General features: G+C 46.6%; 1 protein-coding gene across 1 annotated transcript in view; it reads right to left on the minus strand.

Moving 5' to 3' along the window:
- The window catches only part of LOC127925217 (FERM, ARHGEF and pleckstrin domain-containing protein 1-like), a gene marked incomplete at its 3' end in the record, with an annotated part of 70,349 nt that overhangs the window by 41,069 nt on the left and 5,775 nt on the right, over positions 1–23,505 (minus strand). The window contains exon 3 of the mRNA XM_052510096.1: positions 20,776–20,890. Within this exon, the coding sequence (XP_052366056.1) occupies positions 20,776–20,890 (115 nt within the window). The remainder of the gene's footprint in view (positions 1–20,775; positions 20,891–23,505) is intronic.

Raw genomic sequence — 23,505 nt, forward strand, 5'->3', positions numbered from 1 at the left:
ACATACCAACCCTTTATCATATCATAGTCTGACATCTGTCCTCTGGAATCCACTAAACAGGACACATATTAAACTTTATCATATCATAGTCTGGTGTCTGTCCTCTGGGGACCACAGGACTACATAGAATCCATTTATCATATCATAAGTCTAGAATCCATTAAAACTAATAGAATCCCCTAAACTAATAGAATCCACTAAACTAATAGAATCCATTAAAACCCATTATCCATATAATAGAATCTAAACTAATAGAATCCATTAATAGAATCCATTAAACTAATAGATCCATAAACTAATAGAACCCTAAACTAATATATAAATAGAATCCACTAATAGGATCCATTAAACTAATAGAATCCATTAAACTATAGAACTATCCATACTAAACTAATAGAATCCATTAAACTAATAGAATCCATTAAACTAATAGAATCCATTAAACTAATAGAATCCACTAAACTAATAGAATCCACTAAACTAATAGAATCCATTAAACTAATAGAATCCACTAAACTAATAGAATCCATTAAACTAATAGAATCCCATTAAACTAATAGAATCCATTAAACTAATAGAATCCATTAAACTAATAGAATCCATTAAACTAATAGAATCCATTAAACTAATAGAATCCATTAAACTAATAGAATAAACCATTAAACTAATAGAATCCCATTAAACTAATAGAATCCATTAAACTAATAGAATCCTAATAGAATCCTAAACTAATAGAATCCATAAACTAATAAATCCATTAAACTAATAGAATCCACTAAACTAATAGAATCCATTAAACTAATAGAATCCACTAAACTAATAGAATCCATTAAACTAATAGAATCCATTAAACTAATAGAATCCATTAAACTAATAGAATCCATTAAACTAATAGAATCCATTAAACTAATAGAATCCATTAAACTAATAGAATCCATTAAACTAATAGAATCCATTAAACTAATAGAATCCACTAAACTAATAGAATCCACTAAACTAATAGAATCCATTAAACTAATAGAATCCATTAAACTAATAGAATCCATTAAACTAATAGAATCCACTAAACTAATAGAATCCACTAAACTAATAGAATCCATTAAACTAATAGAATCCATTAAACTAATAGAATCCATTAAACTAATAGAATCCATTAAACTAATAGAATCCACTAAACTAATAGAATCCACTAAACTAATAGAATCCATTAAACTAATAGAATCCATTAAACTAATAGAATCCATTAAACTAATAGAATCCACTAAACTAATAGAATCCATTAAACTAATAGAATCCATTAAACTAATAGAATCCACTAAACTAATAGAATCCATTAAACTAATAGAATCCACTAAACTAATAGAATCCACTAAACTAATAGAATCCATTAAACTAATAGAATCCATTAAACTAATAGAATCCACTAAACTAATAGAATCCATTAAACTAATAGAATCCATTAAACTAATAGAATCCATTAAACTAATAGAATCCATTAAACTAATAGAATCCATTAAACTAATAGAATCCATTAAACTAATAGAATCCACTAAACTAATAGAATCCATTAAACTAATAGAATCCATTAAACTAATAGAATCCATTAAACTAATAGAATCCATTAAACTAATAGAATCCATTAAACTAATAGAATCCACTAAACTAATAGAATCCATTAAACTAATAGAATCCATTAAACTAATAGAATCCATTAAACTAATAGAATCCATTAAACTAATAGAATCCATTAAACTAATAGAATCCACTAAACTAATAGAATCCACTAAATAACTAATAGAATCCATTAAACTAATAGAATCCATTAAACTAATAGAATCCACTAAACTAATAGAATCCATTAAACTAATAGAATCCATTAAACTAATAGAATCCATTAAACTAATAGAATCCACTAAACTAATAGAATCCATTAAACTAATAGAATCCATTAAACTAATAGAATCCATTAAACTAATAGAATCCACTAAACTAATAGAATCCACTAAAATCCATTAAACTAATAGAATCCATTAAACTAATAGAATCCACTAAACTAATAGAATCCATTAAACTAATAGAATCCACTAAACTAATAGAATCCACTAAACTAATAGAATCCACTAAACTAATAGAATCCACTAAACTAATAGAATCCATTAAACTAATAGAATCCATTAAACTAATAGAATCCATTAAACTAATAGAATCCACTAAACTAATAGAATCCATTAAACTAATAGAATCCATTAAACTAATAGAATCCACTAAACTAATAGAATCCATTAAACTAATAGAATCCACTAAACTAATAGAATCCACTAAACTAATAGAATCCACTAATAAACTAATAGAATCCACTAAACTAATAGAATCCATTAAACTAATAGAATCCATTAAACTAATAGAATCCACTAAACTAATAGAATCCATTAAACTAATAGAATCCATTAAACTAATAGAATCCATTAAACTAATAGAATCCACTAAACTAATAGAATCCACTAAACTAATAGAATCCATTAAACTAATAGAATCCATTAAACTAATAGAATCCATTAAACTAATAGAATCCACTAAACTAATAGAATCATTAAACTAATAGAATCCATTAAACTAATAGAATCCACTAAACTAATAGAATCCATTAAACTAATAGAATCCATCCATTAAACTAATAGAATCCACTAAACTAATAGAACCCACTAAACTAATAGAATCCACTAAACTAATAGAATCCACTAAACTAATAGAATCCATTAAACTAATAGAATCCATTAAACTAATAGAATCCACTAAACTAATAGAATCCATTAAACTAATAGAATCCATTAAACTAATAGAATCCACTAAACTAATAGAATCCATTAAACTAATAGAATCCACTAAACTAATAGAATCCACTAAACTAATAGAATCCATTAAACTAATAGAATCCATTAAACTAATAGAATCCACTAAACTAATAGAATCCATTAAACTAATAGAATCCATTAAACTAATAGAATCCATTAAACTAATAGAATCCATTAAACTAATAGAATCCATTAAACTAATAGAATCCATTAAACTAATAGAATCCACTAAACTAATAGAATCCATTAAACTAATAGAATCCATTAAACTAATAGAATCCATTAAACTAATAGAATCCATTAAACTAATAGAATCCACTAAACTAATAGAATCCACTAAACTAATAGAATCCATTAAACTAATAGAATCCACTAAACTAATAGAATCCACTAAACTAATAGAATCCATTAAACTAATAGAATCCATAAACTAATAGAATATTAAACTAATAGAATCCACTAAACTAATAGAATCCACTAAACTAATAGAATCCATTAAACTAATAGAATCCACCATTAAACTAATAGAATCCCACTAAACTAATAGAATCCATTAAACTAATAGAATCCACTAAACTAATAGAATCCATTAAACTAATAGAATCCATTAAACTAATAGAATCCATTAAACTAATAGAATCCATTAAACTAATAGAATCCACTAAACTAATAGAATCCACTAAACTAATAGAATCCATTAAACTAATAGAATCCATTAAACTAATAGAATCCACTAAACTAATAGAATCCATTAAACTAATAGAATCCATTAAACTAATAGAATCCATTAAACTAATAGAATCCACTAAACTAATAGAATCCACTAAACTAATAGAATCCATTAAACTAATAGAATCCATTAAACTAATAGAATCCATTAAACTAATAGAATCCACTAAACTAATAGAATCCATTAAACTAATAGAATCCATTAAACTAATAGAATCCACTAAACTAATAGAATCCACTAAACTAATAGAATCCACTAAACTAATAGAATCCATTAAACTAATAGAACCATTAAATTAAACCATTAAACTAACCCATTAAACTAATAGAATCCACTAAACTAATAGAATCCATTAAACTAATAGAATCCACTAAACTAATAGAATCCACTTAAACTAATAGAATCCATTAAACTAAAACTAATAGAATCCACTAAACTAATAGAATCCATTAAACTAATAGAATCCACTAAACTAATAGAATCCACTAAACTAATAGAATCCACTAAACTAATAGAATCCACTAAACTAATAGAATCCATTAAACTAATAGAATCCATTAAACTAATAGAATCCATTAAACTAATAGAATCCATTAAACTAATAGAATCCATTAAACTAATAGAATCCACTAAACTAATAGAATCCACTAAACTAATAGAATCCACTAAACTAATAGAATCCACTAAACTAATAGAATCCATTAAACTAAACTAATAGAATCCACTAAACTAATAAACTAATAGAATCCATTAAACTAATAAACTAATAGAATCCACTAAACTAATAGAATCCACTAAACTAATAGAATCCACTAAACTAATAGAACCCATTAAACTAATAGAATCCATTAAACTAATAGAATCCACTAAACTAATAGAATCCATTAAACTAATAGAATCCATTAAACTAATAGAATCCATTAAACTAATAGAATCCACTAAACTAATAGAATCCACTAAACTAATAGAATCCACTAAACTAATAGAATCCACTAAACTAATAGAATCCACTAAACTAATAGAATCCACTAAACTAATAGAATCCACTAAACTAATAGAATCCACTAAACTAATAGAATCCACTAAACTAATATAATCCACTAAACTAATAGAATCCACTAAACTAATAGAATCCATTAAACTAATAGAATCCACTAAACTAATAGAATCCACATAATGCTTGCTTAACCAATATATTGCCCTCCGCCTCCCCACCAACACGAGAGACTTTGAGTTACTAAATCTGCTGAGTGGAAATAGTTTCCCGTTTCCTGTTTCCTGAATTAGGCACTTCCATCCTTCCTGCTCTGCTCTGATCTGGGCTGGCTGGTCTCCTGAGGGACAGTGGTTGGTTTGGGGGTCCGGTTTGGTAGGATAGACACAGAGGGTGGAGGGGATAGAGGGGGTTGGTAGGGCAGACAGAGGGTGGAGGGTGTAGAGGGGGTTGGTAGGGCAGACAGAGAGTGTAGAGGGGGTGTTAGGACAGACAGAGAGGGAAGAGGGGGTAGAAGGGGTTGGTAGGACAGACACAGAGGGAAGGGGGGTTGGTAGGGCAGATAGAGAGGAGTAAAAGGGGGCATGGAAGACTAGGGGTAGGGTCATCTGATCCTAGATCTGTGGTTAGGGACAACGTCTACACCCAGGGAAGACTAGGGGTCATCTGATCCTAGATCTGTGGTTAGGGACAACGTCTACACCCAGGGAAGACTAGGGGTAGGGTCATCTGATCCTAGATCTGTGGTTAGGGACAACGTCTACACCCAGGGAAAACTAAAGCATAGGACTGGTGCCCATCTCTGGGAGGAGAGGCTGGGAGAGAAAGCAGAGGAGGGAGGGATGAGAGGGAGGAAGTGGTCCTGGCACACACCCAAGGAATGGATGAGTCATCTCAGCTGGAATTCTGGGACAGGAAGGACAGAGACAGTCTTGTTCCATCAGTCCCACAATAGTTTTACAGGGAAGGCTGGAAGGCAGGGGGCGCTTTATGGATTACCATCTCTAACCATCTGTGTGGGGACAGGGACAGGGACAGGGACGGGGACAGAGACAGAGACAGGGATGGGGACAGGGACAGGGACAGTCTTGTTCCATCAGTCCCACAATAGTTTTACAGGGAAGGCTGGAAGGCAGGGGGCGCTTTATGGATTACCATCTCTAACCATCTGTGTGGGGACAGGGACAGAGACAGGGACAGGGACGGGGACAGGGACAGAGACAGAGACGGGGACAGGGACATGGACAGTCTCGTTCCATCAGTCCCACAATAGTTTTACAGGGAAGGCTGGAAGGCAGGGGCGATTTATGGATTACCATCTCTAACCATCTGTGTGGGGACAGGGACAGAGACAGAGACGGGGACAGAGACAGAGACAGGGACAGAGACAGAGACAGGGACAGGGACAGGGACAGAGACGTTGCCTGTCAGATTAAAACAACACTGCTCTGGCGCTGGCTGGATGCTAGACACTACAGTACTGCATTACATAACACTGGACCTTGGCAAGGACAGGGACAGAGACAGAGACAGAGACAGAGACAGAGACAGGGACGGGGACGGGGACGGGGACGGGGACAGGGACAGGGACAGGGACAGAGACAGGGACAGAGACGTTGCCTGTCAGATTAACAACAACACTGCTCTGGCGCTGGCTGGATGCTAGACACTACAGTACTGCATTACATAACACTGGACCTTGGCAAGGACAGGGACAGAGACAGAGACAGAGACAGGGACAGGGACATAGGGACAGGGACAGGGACAGAGATCAGGGACAGAGACAGGGACAGAGACAGGGACAGAGACAGGGACAGAGACGTTGCCTGTCAGATTAACAATAACACTGCTCTGGCGCTGGCTGGATGCTAGACACTACAGTACTGCATTACATAACACTGGACCTTGGCAAGGACAGGGACAGAGACAGAGACAGGGACAGAGACAGAGACGGGGACAGGGACGGGGACGGGGACAGGGACAGGGACAGGGACAGAGACAGGGACAGGGACAGAGACGTTGCCTGTCAGATCAACAACAACACTGCTCTGGCACTACAGTACTGCATTACATAACACTGGACCTTGGCTACTGATGTTCATCAAGCTTCATCTCCAGCAGCTAAATCACCATCTAACTTCTCATCTTTCTGATGTAATCTGTCATGTGCCTTTTACTGAGGAATGTCTTCTGTCTGGTCAGTCTACCGTTAAAGGCCTGATTGGTGGAGTGCTGCAGAGATGGGAGAACCTTCCAGAAGGACAACCATCTCCACAGAGGAACTCTGGAGCTGTCAGAGTGACTATCGGGTCTTGGCCACCCCCCTGACCACGGACGGCCCTTCTCCCCCGATTGCTTAGTTTGGCCGGGCGACCAGTTCGGGTCTTGGCCACCCCCCTGACCACGGCCCTTCTCCCCCGATTGCTTAGTTTGGCCGGGCGGCCAGTTCGGGTCCAACATTGTAAATAGCAGCATTGTGATGCCGTAGGCCTGTAGCTCCGCCAGCCAACATTGTAAATAGCAGCATTGTGATGCCGTAGGCCTGTAGCTCCCCACCAACATTGTAAATAGCAGCATTGTGATGCCGTAGGCCTGTAGCTCCACCAGCCAACATTGTAAATAGCAGCATTGTGACCGTAGGCCTAAACTAATAGCTCCGCCAGCCAACGTTGTAAATAGCAGCATTGTGACGCCGTAGGCCTGTAGCTCCTCCAGCCAACATTGTAAATAGCAGCATTGTGACGCCGTAGGCCTGTAGCTCCACCAGCCAACATTGTAAATAGCAGCATTGTGATGGCGTAGGCCTGTAGCTCCACCAGCCAACATTGTAAATAGCAGCATTGTGACGCCGTAGGCCTGTAGCTCCGCCAGCCAACATTGTAAATAGCAGCATTGTGATGCCGTAGGCCTGTAGCTCCCCCAACATTGTAAATAGCAGCATTGTGATGCCGTAGGCCTGTAGCTCCCCCAACATTGTAAATAGCAGCATTGTGATGCCGTAGGCCTGTAGCTCCACCAGCCAACATTGTAAATAGCAGCATTGTGATGCCGTAGGCCTGTAGCTCCACCAGCCAACATTGTAAATAGCAGCATTGTGACGCCTAGGCCTGTAGCTCCTCCAGCCAACATTGTAAATAGCAGCATTGTGATGCCGTAGGCCTGTAGCTCCTCCAGCCAACATTGTAAATAGCAGCATTGTGATGCCGTAGGCCTAATAGCTCCACCAGCCAACATTGTAAATAGCAGCATTGTGATGCCGTAGGCCTGTAGCTCCGCCAGCCAACATTGTAAATAGCAGCATTGTGATGCAAGGTCCGTAGGCCTGTAGCTCCACCAGCCAACATTGTAAATAGCAGCATTGTGATGCCGTAGGCCTGTAGCTCCGCCAGCCAACATTGTAAATAGCAGCATTGTGATGCCGTAGGCCTGTAGCTCCGCCAGCCAACATTGTAAATAGCAGCATTGTGATGCCGTAGGCCTGTAGCTCCACCAACATTGTAAATAGCAGCATTGTGACGCCGTAAACTAATAGCTCCGCCAGCCAACATTGTAAATAGCAGCATTGTGATGCCGTAGGCCTGTAGCTCCACCAGCCAACATTGTAAATAGCAGCATTGTGACGCCGTAGGCCTGTAGCTCCACCAGCCAACATTGTAAATAGCAGCATTGTGACGCCGTAGGCCTGTAGCTCCACCAGCCAACATTGTAAATAGCAGCATTGTGATGCCGTAGGCCTTAGCTCCTCCAGCCAACATTGTAAATAGCAGCATTGTGATGCCGTAGGCCTGTAGCTCCACCAGCCAACATTGTAAATAGCAGCATTGTGATGCCGTAGGCCTGTAGCTCCACCAGCCAACATTGTAAATAGCAGCATTGTGACGCCGTAGGCCTGTAGCTCCACCAGCCAACATTGTAAATAGCAGCATTGTGATGCCGTAGGCCTGTAGCTCCACCAGCCAACATTGTAAATAGCAGCATTGTGACGCACGTAAACTGTAGCTCCCCCAACATTGTAAATAGCAGTATTTGACGCCTAATAGCTCCACCAGCCAACATTGTAAATAGCAGCATTGTGATGCCGTAGGCCTAGCTCCGCCAGCCAACATTGTAAATAGCAGCATTGTGACGCCGTAGGCCTGTAGCTCCCCCAACATTGTAAATAGCAGCATTGTGACGCCGTAGGCCTGTAGCTCCTCCAGCCAACATTGTAAATAGCAGCATTGTGACGCCTAGGCCTGTAGCTCCCCCAACATTGTAAATAGCAGCATTGTGACGCCGTAGGCCTGTAGCTCCGCCAGCCAACAACATTGTAAATAGCAGCATTGTGACGCCGTAGGCCTGTAGCTCCCCCAACATTGTAAATAGCAGCATTGTGACGCCGTAGGCCTGTAGCTCCCCAACATTGTAAATAGCAGCATTGTGACGCCGTAGGCCTGTAGCTCCCCCAACATTGTAAATAGCAGCATTGTGACGCCGTAGGCCTGTAGCTCCCCAACATTGTAAATAGCAGCATTGTGACGCCGTAGGCCTGTAGCTCCCCCAACATTGTAAATAGCAGCATTGTGACACCGTAGGGCCTGTAGCTCCCCCAACATTGTAAATAGCAGCATTGTGACACCGTAGGCCTGTAGCTCCCCCAACATTGTAAATAGCAGCATTGTGACGCCGTAGGCCTGTAGCTCCGCCAGCCAACATTGTAAATAGCAGCATTGTGATGCCGTAGGCCTGTAGCTCCTCCAGCCAACATTGTAAATAGCAGCATTGTGACGCCGTAGGCCTGTAGCTCCTCCAGTCAACATTGTAAATAGCAGCATTGTGATGGCGTAGGCCTGTAGCTCCACCAGCCAACATTGTAAATAGCAGCATTGTGACGCCGTAGGCCTGTAGCTCCTCCAGCCAACATTGTAAATAGCAGCATTGTGATGCCGTAGGCCTGTAGCTCCTCCAGTCAACATTGTAAATAGCAGCATTGTGATGGCGTAGGCCTGTAGCTCCCCCAACATTGTAAATAGCAGCATTGTGACGCCGTAGGCCTGTAGCTCCTCCAGTCAACATTGTAAATAGCAGCATTGTGATGGCGTAGGCCTGTAGCTCCCCAACATTGTAAATAGCAGCATTGTGACGCCGTAGGCCTGTAGCTCCTCCAGTCAACATTGTAAATAGCAGCATTGTGATGGCGTAGGCCTGTAGCTCCACCAGCCAACATTGTAAATAGCAGCATTGTGACGCCGTAGGCCTGTAGCTCCTCCAGCCAACATTGTAAATAGCAGCATTGTGATGCCAGGCCTGTAGCTCCCCAACATTGTAAATAGCAGCATTGTGATGCCGTAGGCCTGTAGCTCCGCCAGCCAGGGGTAAATAGCAGCATTGTGATGCCGTAGGCCTGTAGCTCCTCCAGCCAACATTGTAAATAGCAGCATTGTGATGGCGTAGGCCTGTAGCTCCACCAGCCAACATTGTAAATAGCAGCATTGTGACGCCGTAGGCCTGTAGCTCCACCAGCCAACATTGTAAATAGCAGCATTGTGATGCCGTAGGCCTGTAGCTCCCCCAACATTGTAAATAGCAGCATTGTGATGGCGTAGGCCTGTAGCTCCTCCAGCCAACATTGTAAATAGCAGCATTGGACGCCGTAGGCCTGTAGCTCCACCAGCCAACATTGTAAATAGCAGCATTGTGACACCGTAGGCCTGTAGCTCCACCAGTCAACATTGTAAATAGCAGCATTGTGGTGCCGTAGGCCTGTAGCTCCGCCAGCCAACATTGTAAATAGCAGCATTGTGATGCCGTAGGCCTGTAGCTCCCCCAACATTGTAAATAGCAGCATTGTGATGCCGTAGGCCTGTAGCTCCACCAACATTGTAAATAGCAGCATTGTGATGCCGTAGGCCTGTAGCTCCACCACCCAACATTGTAAATAGCAGCATTGTGACGCCGTAGGCCTGTAGCTCCACCAGCCAACATTGTAAATAGCAGCATTGTGATGCCGTAGGCCTGTAGCTCCACCAGCCAACATTGTAAATAGCAGCATTGTGATGCCGTAGGCCTGTAGCTCCACCAGCCAACATTGTAAATAGCAGCATTGTGACGCCGTAGGCCTGTAGCTCCTCCAGCCAACATTGTAAATAGCAGCATTGTGATGCCGTAGGCCTGTAGCTCCCCCAACATTGTAAATAGCAGCATTGTGATGCCGTAGGCCTGTAGCTCCACCAGCCAACATTGTAAATAGCAGCATTGTGATGCCGTAGGCCTGTAGCTCCACCAGCCAACATTGTAAATAGCAGCATTGTGATGCCGTAGGCCTGTAGCTCCCCCAACATTGTAAATAGCAGCATTGTGACGCCGTAGGCCTGTAGCTCCACCAGCCAACGTTGTAAATAGCAGCATTGTGACGCCGTAGGCCTGTAGCTCCTCCAGCCAACATTGTAAATAGCAGCATTGTGATGCCGTAGGCCTGTAGCTCCCCCAGCCAACATTGTAAATAGCAGCATTGTGACCCCGTAGGCCTGTAGCTCCTCCAGCCAACATTGTAAATAGCAGCATTGTGATGGCGTAGGCCTGTAGCTCCTCCAGCCAACATTGTAAATAGCAGCATTGTGACGCCGTAGGCCTGTAGCTCCGCCAGCCAACATTGTAAATAGCAGCATTGTGATGCCAGGCCTGTAGCTCCCGCCAGCCAACATTGTAAATAGCAGCATTGTGATGCCGTAGGCCTGTAGCTCCTCCAGCAAACATTGTAAATAGCAGCATTGTGACGCCGTAGGCCTGTAGCTCCTCCAGCCAACATTGTAAATAGCAGCATTGTGATGCCGTAGGCCTGTAGCTCCGCCAGCCAACATTGTAAATAACAGCATTGTGACGCCGTAGGCCTGTAGCTCCGCCAGCCAACATTGTAAATAGCAGCATTGTGACGCCGTAGGCCTGTAGCTTCGCCAGCCAACATTGTAAATAGCAGCATTGTGATGCCGTAGGCCTGTAGCTCCACCAGCCAACATTGTAAATAGCAGAATTGTGACGCCGTAGGCCTGTAGCTCCGCCAGCCAACATTGTAAATAGCAGCATTGTGACGCCGTAGGGCCTGTAGCTCCACCAGCCAACATTGTAAATAGCAGCATTGTGATGCCGTAGGCCTGTAGCTCCGCCAGCCAACATTGTAAATAGCAGCATTGTGATGCCGTAGGCCTGTAGCTCCACCAGCCAACATTGTAAATAGCAGCATTGTGATGCCGTAGGCCTGTAGCTCCACCAACATTGTAAATAGCAGCATTGTGATGCCGTAGGCCTGTAGCTCCGCCAGCCAACATTGTAAATAGCAGCATTGTGATGCCGTAGGCCTGTAGCTCCACCAGCCAACATTGTAAATAGCAGCATTGTGACGCCGTAGGCCTGTAGCTCCACCAGCCAACATTGTAAATAGCAGCATTGTGACGCCGTAGGCCTGTAGCTCCACCAGCCAACATTGTAAATAGCAGCATTGTGATGCCGTAGGCCTGTAGCTCCTCCAGCCAACATTGTAAATAGCAGCATTGTGATGCCGTAGGCCTGTAGCTCCACCAGCCAACATTGTAAATAGCAGCATTGTGATGCCGTAGGCCTGTAGCTCCACCAGCCAACATTGTAAATAGCAGCATTGTGACGCCGTAGGCCTGTAGCTCCACCAGCCAACATTGTAAATAGCAGCATTGTGATGCCGTAGGCCTGTAGCTCCACCAGCCAACATTGTAAATAGCAGCATTGTGATGCCGTAGGCCTGTAGCTCCCCCAACATTGTAAATAGCAGCATTGTGACGCCGTAGGCCTGTAGCTCCACCAGCCAACATTGTAAATAGCAGCATTGTGACGCCGTAGGCCTGTAGCTCCGCCAGCCAACATTGTAAATAGCAGCATTGTGATGCCGTAGGCCTGTAGCTCCCCCAACATTGTAAATAGCAGCATTGTGATGCCGTAGGCCTGTAGCTCCACCAGCCAACATTGTAAATAGCAGCATTGTGACGCCGTAGGCCTGTAGCTCCCCCAACATTGTAAATAGCAGCATTGTGACGCCGTAGGCCTGTAGCTCCACCAGCCAACATTGTAAATAGCAGCATTGTGATGGCGTAGGCCTGTAGCTCCCCAACATTGTAAATAGCAGCATTGTGACGCCGTAGGCCTGTAGCTCCCCCAACATTGTAAATAGCAGCATTGTGACGCCGTAGGCCTGTAGCTCCCCAACATTGTAAATAGCAGCATTGTGACGCCGTAGGCCTGTAGCTCCCCCAACATTGTAAATAGCAGCATTGTGACGCCGTAGGCCTGTAGCTCCCCAACATTGTAAATAGCAGCATTGTGATGCCTTAGGCCTGTAGCTCCCCCAACATTGTAAATAGCAGCATTGTGACGCCGTAGGCCTGTAGCTCCCCCAACATTGTAAATAGCAGCATTGTGACGCCGTAGGCCTGTAGCTCCACCAGCCAACATTGTAAATAGCAGCATTGTGATGCCGTAGGCCTGTAGCTCCACCAGCCAACATTGTAAATAGCAGCATTGTGACGCCGTAGGCCTGTAGCTCCTCCAGTCAACATTGTAAATAGCAGCATTGTGATGGCGTAGGCCTGTAGCTCCACCAGCCAACATTGTAAATAGCAGCATTGTGACGCCGTAGGCCTGTAGCTCCCCCAACATTGTAAATAGCAGCATTGTGACGCCGTAGGCCTGTAGCTCCACCAGCCAACGTTGTAAATAGCAGCATTGTGATGGCGTAGGCCTGTAGCTCCCCCAACATTGTAAATAGCAGCATTGTGACGCCGTAGGCCTGTAGCTCCACCAGCCAACGTTGTAAATAGCAGCATTGTGATGGCGTAGGCCTGTAGCTCCCCCAACATTGTAAATAGCAGCATTGTGACGCCGTAGGCCTGTAGCTCCACCAGCCAACATTGTAAATAGCAGCATTGTGATGGCGTAGGCCTGTAGCTCCACCAGCCAACATTGTAAATAGCAGCATTGTGACGCCGTAGGCCTGTAGCTCCGCCAGCCAACATTGTAAATAGCAGCATTGTGATGCCGTAGGCCTGTAGCTCCCCCAACATTGTAAATAGCAGCATTGTGATGCCGTAGGCCTGTAGCTCCACCAGCCAACATTGTAAATAGCAGCATTGTGATGCCGTAGGCCTGTAGCTCCTCCAGCCAACATTGTAAATAGCAGCATTGTGATGCCGTAGGCCTGTAGCTCCACCAGCCAACATTGTAAATAGCAGCATTGTGACGCCGTAGGCCTGTAGCTCCACCAGCCAACATTGTAAATAGCAGCATTGTGATGCCGTAGGCCTGTAGCTCCCCCAACATTGTAAATAGCAGCATTGTGATGGCGTAGGCCTGTAGCTCCTCCAGCCAACATTGTAAATAGCAGCATTGTGACGCCGTAGGCCTGTAGCTCCACCAGCCAACATTGTAAATAGCAGCATTGTGATGCCGTAGGCCTGTAGCTCCGCCAGTCAACATTGTAAATAGCAGCATTGTGATGCCGTAGGCCTGTAGCTCCGCCAGCCAACATTGTAAATAGCAGCATTGTGATGCCGTAGGCCTGTAGCTCCCCCAACATTGTAAATAGCAGCATTGTGATGCCGTAGGCCTGTAGCTCCCCCAACATTGTAAATAGCAGCATTGTGATGCCGTAGGCCTGTAGCTCCACCAGCCAACATTGTAAATAGCAGCATTGTGACGCCGTAGGCCTGTAGCTCCACCAGCCAACATTGTAAATAGCAGCATTGTGACGCCGTAGGCCTGTAGCTCCACCAGCCAACATTGTAAATAGCAGCATTGTGATGCCGTAGGCCTGTAGCTCCGCCAGCCAACATTGTAAATAGCAGCATTGTGATGCCGTAGGCCTGTAGCTCCTCCAGCCAACATTGTAAATAGCAGCATTGTGACGCCGTAGGCCTGTAGCTCCCCCAACATTGTAAATAGCAGCATTGTGATGCCGTAGGCCTGTAGCTCCACCAGCCAACATTGTAAATAGCAGCATTGTGATGCCGTAGGCCTGTAGCTCCACCAGCCAACATTGTAAATAGCAGCATTGTGATGCCGTAGGCCTGTAGCTCCACCAACATTGTAAATAGCAGCATTGTGACGCCGTAGGCCTGTAGCTCCGCCAACATTGTAAATAGCAGCATTGTGACGCCGTAGGCCTGTAGCTCCACCAGCCAACATTGTAAATAACAGCATTGTGATGCCGTAGGCCTGTAGCTCCGCCAGCTAACATTGTAAATAGCAGCATTGTGATGGCGTAGGCCTGTAGCTCCGCCAGCCAACATTGTAAATAGCAGCATTGTGATGGCGTAGGCCTGTAGCTCCTCCAGCCAACATTGTAAATAGCAGCATTGTGACGCCGTAGGCCTGTAGCTCCACCAGCCAACATTGTAAATAGCAGCATTGTGATGCCGTAGGCCTGTAGCTCCTCCAGCCAACATTGTAAATAGCAGCATTGTGATGCCGTAGGCCTGTAGCTCCTCCAGCAAACATTGTAAATAGCAGCATTGTGACGCCGTAGGCCTGTAGCTCCTCCAGCCAACATTGTAAATAGCAGCATTGTGATGCCGTAGGCCTGTAGCTCCGCCAGCCAACATTGTAAATAACAGCATTGTGACGCCGTAGGCCTGTAGCTCCGCCAGCCAACATTGTAAATAGCAGCATTGTGACGCCGTAGGCCTGTAGCTTCGCCAGCCAACATTGTAAATAGCAGCATTGTGATGCCGTAGGCCTGTAGCTCCACCAGCCAACATTGTAAATAGCAGCATTGTGACGCCGTAGGCCTGTAGCTCCGCCAGCCAACATTGTAAATAGCAGCATTGTGACGCCGTAGGCCTGTAGCTCCGCCAACATTGTAAATAGCAGCATTGTGATGCCGTAGGCCTGTAGCTCCACCAGCCAACATTGTAAATAGCAGCATTGTGATGCCGTAGGCCTGTAGCTCCTCCAGCCAACATTGTAAATAGCAGCATTGTGACGCCGTAGGCCTGTAGCTCCACCAGCCAACATTGTAAATAGCAGCATTGTGATGCCGTAGGCCTGTAGCTCCTCCAGCCAACATTGTAAATAGCAGCATTGTGATGGCGTAGGCCTGTAGCTCCTCCAGCCAACATTGTAAATAGCAGCATTGTGATGCCGTAGGCCTGTAGCTCCTCCAGCCAACATTGTAAATAGCAGCATTGTGATGGCGTAGGCCTGTAGCTCCTCCAGCCAACATTGTAAATAGCAGCATTGTGACGCCGTAGGCCTGTAGCTCCACCAGCCAACATTGTAAATAGCAGCATTGTGATGCCGTAGGCCTGTAGCTCCACCAGCCAACATTGTAAATAGCAGCATTGTGACGCCGTAGGCCTGTAGCTCCACCAGCCAACATTGTAAATAGCAGCATTGTGATGCCGTAGGCCTGTAGCTCCTCCAGCCAACATTGTAAATAGCAGCATTGTGATGCCGTAGGCCTGTAGCTCCCCCAACATTGTAAATAGCAGCATTGTGATGCCGTAGGCCTGTAGCTCCTCCAGCCAACATTGTAAATAGCAGCATTGTGATGCCGTAGGCCTGTAGCTCCCCCAACATTGTAAATAGCAGCATTGTGATGCCGTAGGCCTGTAGCTCCTCCAGCCAACATTGTAAATAGCAGCATTGTGATGCCGTAGGCCTGTAGCTCCTCCAGCCAACATTGTAAATAGCAGCATTGTGATGCCGTAGGCCTGTAGCTCCTCCAGCCAACATTGTAAATAGCAGCATTGTGATGCCGTAGGCCTGTAGCTCCCCCAACATTGTAAATAGCAGCATTGTGACGCCGTAGGCCTGTAGCTCCCCCAACATTGTAAATAGCAGCATTGTGACGCCGTAGGCCTGTAGCTCCACCAGCCAACGTTGTAAATAGCAGCATTGTGATGGCGTAGGCCTGTAGCTCCTCCAGCCAACATTGTAAATAGCAGCATTGTGATGCCGTAGGCCTGTAGCTCCTCCAGCCAACATTGTAAATAGCAGCATTGTGATGCCGTAGGCCTGTAGCTCCACCAGCCAACATTGTGATGCCGTAGGCCTGTAGCTCCTCCAGCCAACATTGTAAATAGCAGCATTGTGACGCCGTAGGCCTGTAGCTCCACCAGCCAACATTGTAAATAGCAGCATTGTGATGCCGTAGGCCTGTAGCTCCTCCAGCCAACATTGTAAATAGCAGCATTATGACGCCGTAGGCCTGTAGCTCCTCCAGCCAACATTGTAAATAGCAGCATTGTGATGCCGTAGGCCTGTAGCTCCTCCAGCCAACATTGTAAATAGCAGCATTGTGACGCCGTAGGCCTGTAGCTCCACCAGCCAACATTGTAAATAGCAGCATTGTGATGCCGTAGGCCTGTAGCTCCACCAGCCAACATTGTAAATAGCAGCATTGTGACGCCGTAGGCCTGTAGCTCCCCAGCCAACATTGTAAATAGCAGCATTGTGACGCCTTAGGCCTGTAGCTCCTCCAGCCAACATTGTAAATAGCAGCATTGTGATGGCGTAGGCCTGTAGCTCCTCCAGCCAACATTGTAAATAGCAGCATTGTGATGCCGTAGGCCTGTAGCTCCACCAACATTGTAAATAGCAGCATTGTGACGCCGTAGGCCTGTAGCTCCCCAGCCAACATTGTAAATAGCAGCATTGTGACGCCGTAGGCCTGTAGCTCCACCAGCCAACATTGTAAATAGCAGCATTGTGATGCCGTAGGCCTGTAGCTCCGCCAGCCAACATTGTAAATAGCAGCATTGTGATGCCGTAGGCCTGTAGCTCCGCCAGCCAACATTGTAAATAGCAGCATTGTGACGCCGTAGGCCTGTAGCTCCCCCAGCCAACATTGTAAATAGCAGCATTGTGATGCCGTAGGCCTGTAGCTCCGCCAGCCAACATTGTAAATAGCAGCATTGTGACGCCGTAGGCCTGTAGCTCCGCCAGCCAACATTGTAAATAGCAGCATTGTGATGCCGTAGGCCTGTAGCTCCGCCAACATTGTAAATAGCAGCATTGTGATGCCGTAGGCCTGTAGCTCCGCCAGCCAACATTGTAAATAGCAGCATTGTGACGCCGTAGGCCTGTAGCTCCCCAGCCAACATTGTAAATAGCAGCATTGTGACGCCGTAGGCCTGTAGCTCCGCCAGCCAACATTGTAAATAGCAGCATTGTGATGCCGTAGGCCTGTAGCTCCACCAGCCAACGTTGTAAATAGCAGCATTGTGATGCCGTAGGCCTGTAGCTCCTCCAGCCAACATTGTAAATAGCAGCATTGTGATGCCGTAGGCCTGTAGCTCCTCCAGCCAACATTGTAAATAGCAGCATTGTGATGCCGTAGGCCTGTAGCTCCACCAGCCAACATTGTAAATAGCAGCATTGTGACGCCGTAGGCCTGTAGCTCCCCCAACATTGTAAATAGCAGCATTGTGACGCCGTAGGCCTGTAGCTCCCCCAACATTGTAAATAGCAGCATTGTGACGCCGTAGGCCTGTAGCTCCACCAGCCAACGTTGTAAATAGCAGCATTGTGATGGCGTAGGCCTGTAGCTCCCCCAACATTGTAAATAGCAGCATTGTGACGCTGTAGGCCTGTAGCTCCTCCAGCCAACATTGTAAATAGCAGCATTGTGATGCCGTAGGCCTGTAGCTCCTCCAGCCAACATTGTAAATAGCAGCATTGTGATGCCGTAGGCCTGTAGCTCCGCCAACATTGTAAATAGCAGCATTGTGATGCCGTAGGCCTGTAGCTCCCCCAACATTGTAAATAGCAGCATTGTGACGCCGTAGACCTGTAGCTCCCCCAGCCAACATTGTAAATAGCAGCATTGTGATGCCATAGGCCTGTAGCTCCACCAGCCAACATTGTAAATAGCAGCATTGTGACGCCGTAGGCCTGTAGCTCCTCCAGCCAACATTGTAAATAGCAGCATTGTGATGCCGTAGGCCTGTAGCTCCCCAGCCAACATTGTAAATAGCAGCATTGTGACGCCGTAGGCCTGTAGCTCCGCCAGCCAACATTGTAAATAGCAGCATTGTGACGCCGTAGGCCTGTAGCTCCCCAACATTGTAAATAGCAGCATTGTGACGCCGTAGGCCTGTAGCTCCCCAACATTGTAAATAGCAGCATTGTGATGCCGTAGGCCTGTAGCTCCACCAGCCAACATTGTAAATAGCAGCATTGTGACGCCGTAGGCCTGTAGCTCCGCCAGCCAACATTGTAAATAGCAGCATTGTGACGCCGTAGGCCTGTAGCTCCCCCAACATTGTAAATAGCAGCATTGTGACGCCGTAGGCCTGTAGCTCCACCAGCCAACATTGTAAATAGCAGCATTGTGATGCCGTAGGCCTGTAGCTCCACCAGCCAACATTGTAAATAGCAGCATTGTGATGCCGTAGGCCTGTAGCTCCCCCAACATTGTAAATAGCAGCATTGTGATGGCGTAGGCCTGTAGCTCCGCCAGCCAACATTGTAAATAGCAGCATTGTGATGCCGTAGGCCTGTAGCTCCACCAGCCAACATTGTAAATAGCAGCATTGTGACGCCGTAGGCCTGTAGCTCCTCCAACATTGTAAATAGCAGCATTGTGATGCCGTAGGCCTGTAGCTCCACCAGTCAACATTGTAAATAGCAGCATTGTGATGCCGTAGGCCTGTAGCTCCACCAGCCAACATTGTAAATAGCAGCATTGTGATGCCGTAGGCCTGTAGCTCCCCAACATTGTAAATAGCAGCATTGTGATGCCGTAGGCCTGTAGCTCCCCCAACATTGTAAATAGCAGCATTGTGACGCCGTAGGCCTGTAGCTCCACCAGCCAACATTGTAAATAGCAGCATTGTGATGGCGTAGGCCTGTAGCTCCCCCAACATTGTAAATAGCAGCATTGTGATGGCGTAGGCCTGTAGCTCCTCCAGCCAACATTGTAAATAGCAGCATTGTGACGCCGTAGGCCTGTAGCTCCACCAACATTGTAAATAGCAGCATTGTGATGCCGTAGGCCTGTAGCTCCACCAGCCAACATTGTAAATAGCAGCATTGTGATGCCGTAGGCCTGTAGCTCCACCAACATTGTAAATAGCAGCATTGTGACGCCGTAGGCCTGTAGCTCCCCCAACATTGTAAATAGCAGCATTGTGATGCCGTAGGCCTGTAGCTCCCCCAACATTGTAAATAGCAGCATTGTGATGCCGTAGGCCTGTAGCTCCCCCAACATTGTAAATAGCAGCATTGTGATGCCGTAGGCCTGTAGCTCCCCCAACATTGTAAATAGCAGCATTGTGATGCCGTAGGCCTGTAGCTCCCCCAACATTGTAAATAACAGCATTGTGATGCCGTAGGCCTGTAGCTCCCCAACATTGTAAATAACAGCATTGTGATGCCGTAGGCCTGTAGCTCCACCAACATTGTAAATAGCAGCATTGTGACGCCGTAGGCCTGTAGCTCCCCCAACATTGTAAATAGCAGCATTGTGATGCCGTAGGCCTGTAGCTCCCCCAACATTGTAAATAGCAGCATTGTGACGCCGTAGGCCTGTAGCTCCCCCAACATTGTAAATAGCAGCATTGTGACGCCGTAGGCCTGTAGCTCCACCAGCCAACATTGTAAATAGCAGCATTGTGATGCCGTAGGCCTGTAGCTCCTCCAGCCAACATTGTAAATAGCAGCATTGTGATGCCGTAGGCCTGTAGCTCCACCAGCCAACATTGTAAATAGCAGCATTGTGATGCCGTAGGCCTGTAGCTCCGCCAGCCAACATTGTAAATAGCAGCATTGTGATGCCGTAGGCCTGTAGCTCCACCAGCCAACATTGTAAATAGCAGCATTGTGATGGCGTAGGCCTGTAGCTCCACCAGCCAACATTGTAAATAGCAGCATTGTGATGCCGTAGGCCTGTAGCTCCGCCAGCCAACATTGTAAATAGCAGCATTGTGATGCCGTAGGCCTGTAGCTCCGCCAGCCAACATTGAGGCGAGGCGAAACACGAGGCGAAACACGAGGAGAAACACGAGGCGAAACACGACAACCCAATCTAAATAAACACGTCTCCATTAAAGCCAAACACCATCTGGTAGCCTGTCGACAGGACAACCGCGTAGACATCGCAATTTCAGAGCCGCGGACAGCGATCGGTAGTCGACACTTTGTATGTGACCCAAACTCCAACTTTGCAGGAGGATCCAGAAAAAGGTAGAGTGACTCACACGTGCTTGTGGTGGTACTCTGTGATCTTGTCCATCAGAGCGTCCTGGTTAGGCATGTACTTGTTGTGACGAAGGTGCTGAAAACTCTGGACCTCGTCAAAGTCCCCGATCTCAGCTGTGGAGAGAAGAGAGGAGAGACCGAGAAAGAGGGAAAGATAGGAGGGAGTAGAAAATAGAAGAGTCAGAAGGGAGAGGGAGGAGAGACGAGGGAGAAGAGAGAGAGGAGAGAGAGAAAGAGGGAAAGATAGGAGAGAGTAGAAACTAGAAGAGTCAGAAGGGAGAGACTGGAGTAGAAAATAGAAGAGTCAGAAGGGATAGGGAGGAGAAGAGATAGAGCAGAGGTGAGAGGGAGGAGGAGAGGAGAGACGAGAGGGAGGAGAGAGAGAGAGAGGAGAGACGAGAGGGAGGAGGAAGAGAGAGAGAGAGAGGAGAGACGAGAGGGAGAGAAGAGAGAGAGAGAGGAGAGAAGAGAGAGAGGAGAGACGAGAGGGAGGAGAGACGAGAGGGAGGAGAGAGAGAGGGGAGAAAATAGAAGAGTCAGAAGGGAGAGGGAGTAGGAAATAGAAGAGTCAGAAGGGAGAGGGAGGAGAGACGAGGGAGAAGAGAGAGAGGAGAGGAGGGGAGAGAGAGAGAGGAGAGACCGAGAGAGGGAAAGATAGGAGAGAGTAGAAAATAGAAGAGTCAGAAGGGAGAGGGAGTAGAAGAGAGAGACGGGAGGGAGGAGAGACGAGAGGGGAGGAGAGACGAGGGAGAAGACTGGAGGAGAGACGAGGGAGGAGGAGAGAGGAGAGACGAGGGAGGAGAAGAGAGAGAGGAGAGACGAGGGAGGAGAAGAGAGAGAGGAGAGACGGGGAGGAGAGAGAGGAGAGACGAGGGAGGAGAAGAGAGACGACTGAGAGAGAGAGACACGAGAGGGAGGAGGAGAGGGGGAGAGATGAGTGAGGAGAGACGAGGGGAGAAGAGACGAGAGGGAGGAGAGATGAGAGATGAGAGGGAGGAGAAAGGGGAGAGAGAGGAGAGACAAGAGGGAGGAGAAAGGGGAGAGTAGTGTTACTGAATAACCAAGAGGAGAGTTCAACCCACACAGACATCACCCCACTAGAGCCTGAACTGGCAGCTTTTCCCTCTCAGGTATTCAGCTACAGTCTCTCCAGATTACCCCACTGGAGCCGTTACACACTGGAGCCGTTACACACTGGAGCCGTTACACACTGGAGCCGGGAACACACTGGAGCAGGGAACACACTGGAGCCGTTACACACTGGAGCAGTTACACACTGGAGCCGTTACACACTGGAGCAGTTACACACTGGAGCACGGAATACACTGGAGCCGTTACACACTGGAGCCGTTACACACTGGAGCCGTTACACACTGGAGCCGTTACACACTGGAGCCGTTACACACTGGAGCAGGGAACACACTGGAGCAGGGAATACACTGGAGCCAGGGAACACACTGGAGCAGTTACACACTGGAGCCGTTACACACTGGAGCCACTGGGAACACACTGGAGCCGGGAACACACTGGAGCCGTTACACACTGGAGCCGTTACACACTGGAGCAGGGAACACACTGGAGCAGGAACACACTGGAGCGGGTACACACTGGAGCCGGGAACACACTGGAGCAGTTACACACTGGAGCAGGGAACACACTGGAGCAGGGAACACACTGGAGCAGGGAACACACTGGAGCCGTAACACACTGGAGCCGGGAACACACTGGAGCAGTTACACACTGGAGCCGGGAACACACTGGAGCAGGGAACACACTGGAGCCGTTACACACTGGAGCCGGGAACACACTGGAGCCGGAACACACTGGAGCCGGAACACACTGGAGCCGTTACACACTGGAGCCGTTACACACTGGAGCCGGGAACACACTGGAGCCGGGAACACACTGGAGCCGTTACACACTGGAGCCGGGAACACACTGGAGCCGTTACACACTGGAGCCGGGAACACACTGGAGCCGGGAACACACTGGAGCCAGTTACACTGGGGAACACACTGGAGCCGGGTTACACACTGGAGCAGGGAACACACTGGAGCAGTTACACACTGGAACACACTGGAGCAGGGAACACACTGGAGCCGTTACACACTGGAGCCGGGAACACACTGGAGCCGGAACACACTGGAGCCGTTACACACTGGAGCCGTTACACACTGGAGCCGGAACACACTGGAGCCGGGAACACACTGGAGCCGTTACACACTGGAGCCGGGAACACACTGGAGCAGGGAACACACTGGAGCAGGGAACACACTGGAGCAGGGAACACACTGGAGCAGGGAACACACTGGAGCCGTTACACACTGGAGCAGGAACACACTGGAGCCGTTACACACTGGAGCCGTTACACACTGGAGCCGGGAACACACTGGAGCCGTTACACACTGGAGCCGTTACACACTGGAGCCGGGAACACACTGGAGCCGGGAACACACTGGAGCCGGTACACACTGGAGCAGGGAACACACTGGAGCCGTTACACACTGGAGCCGGGAACACACTGGAGCCGTTACACACTGGAGCCGTTACACACTGGAGCCGGGAACACACTGGAGCCGTTACACACTGGAGCCGGGAACACACTGGAGCCTGGGGAACACACTGGAGCAGTTACACACTGGAGCCGTTACACACTGGAGCCGGGAACACACTGGAGCAGGGAACACACTGGAGCAGGGAACACACTGGAGCCTGGAACACACTGGAGC

The sequence above is a fragment of the Oncorhynchus keta genome, unplaced genomic scaffold, assembly GCF_023373465.1.
Source record: "Oncorhynchus keta strain PuntledgeMale-10-30-2019 unplaced genomic scaffold, Oket_V2 Un_contig_5319_pilon_pilon, whole genome shotgun sequence".
Classification (NCBI taxonomy): Eukaryota; Metazoa; Chordata; class Actinopteri; order Salmoniformes; family Salmonidae; genus Oncorhynchus; species Oncorhynchus keta.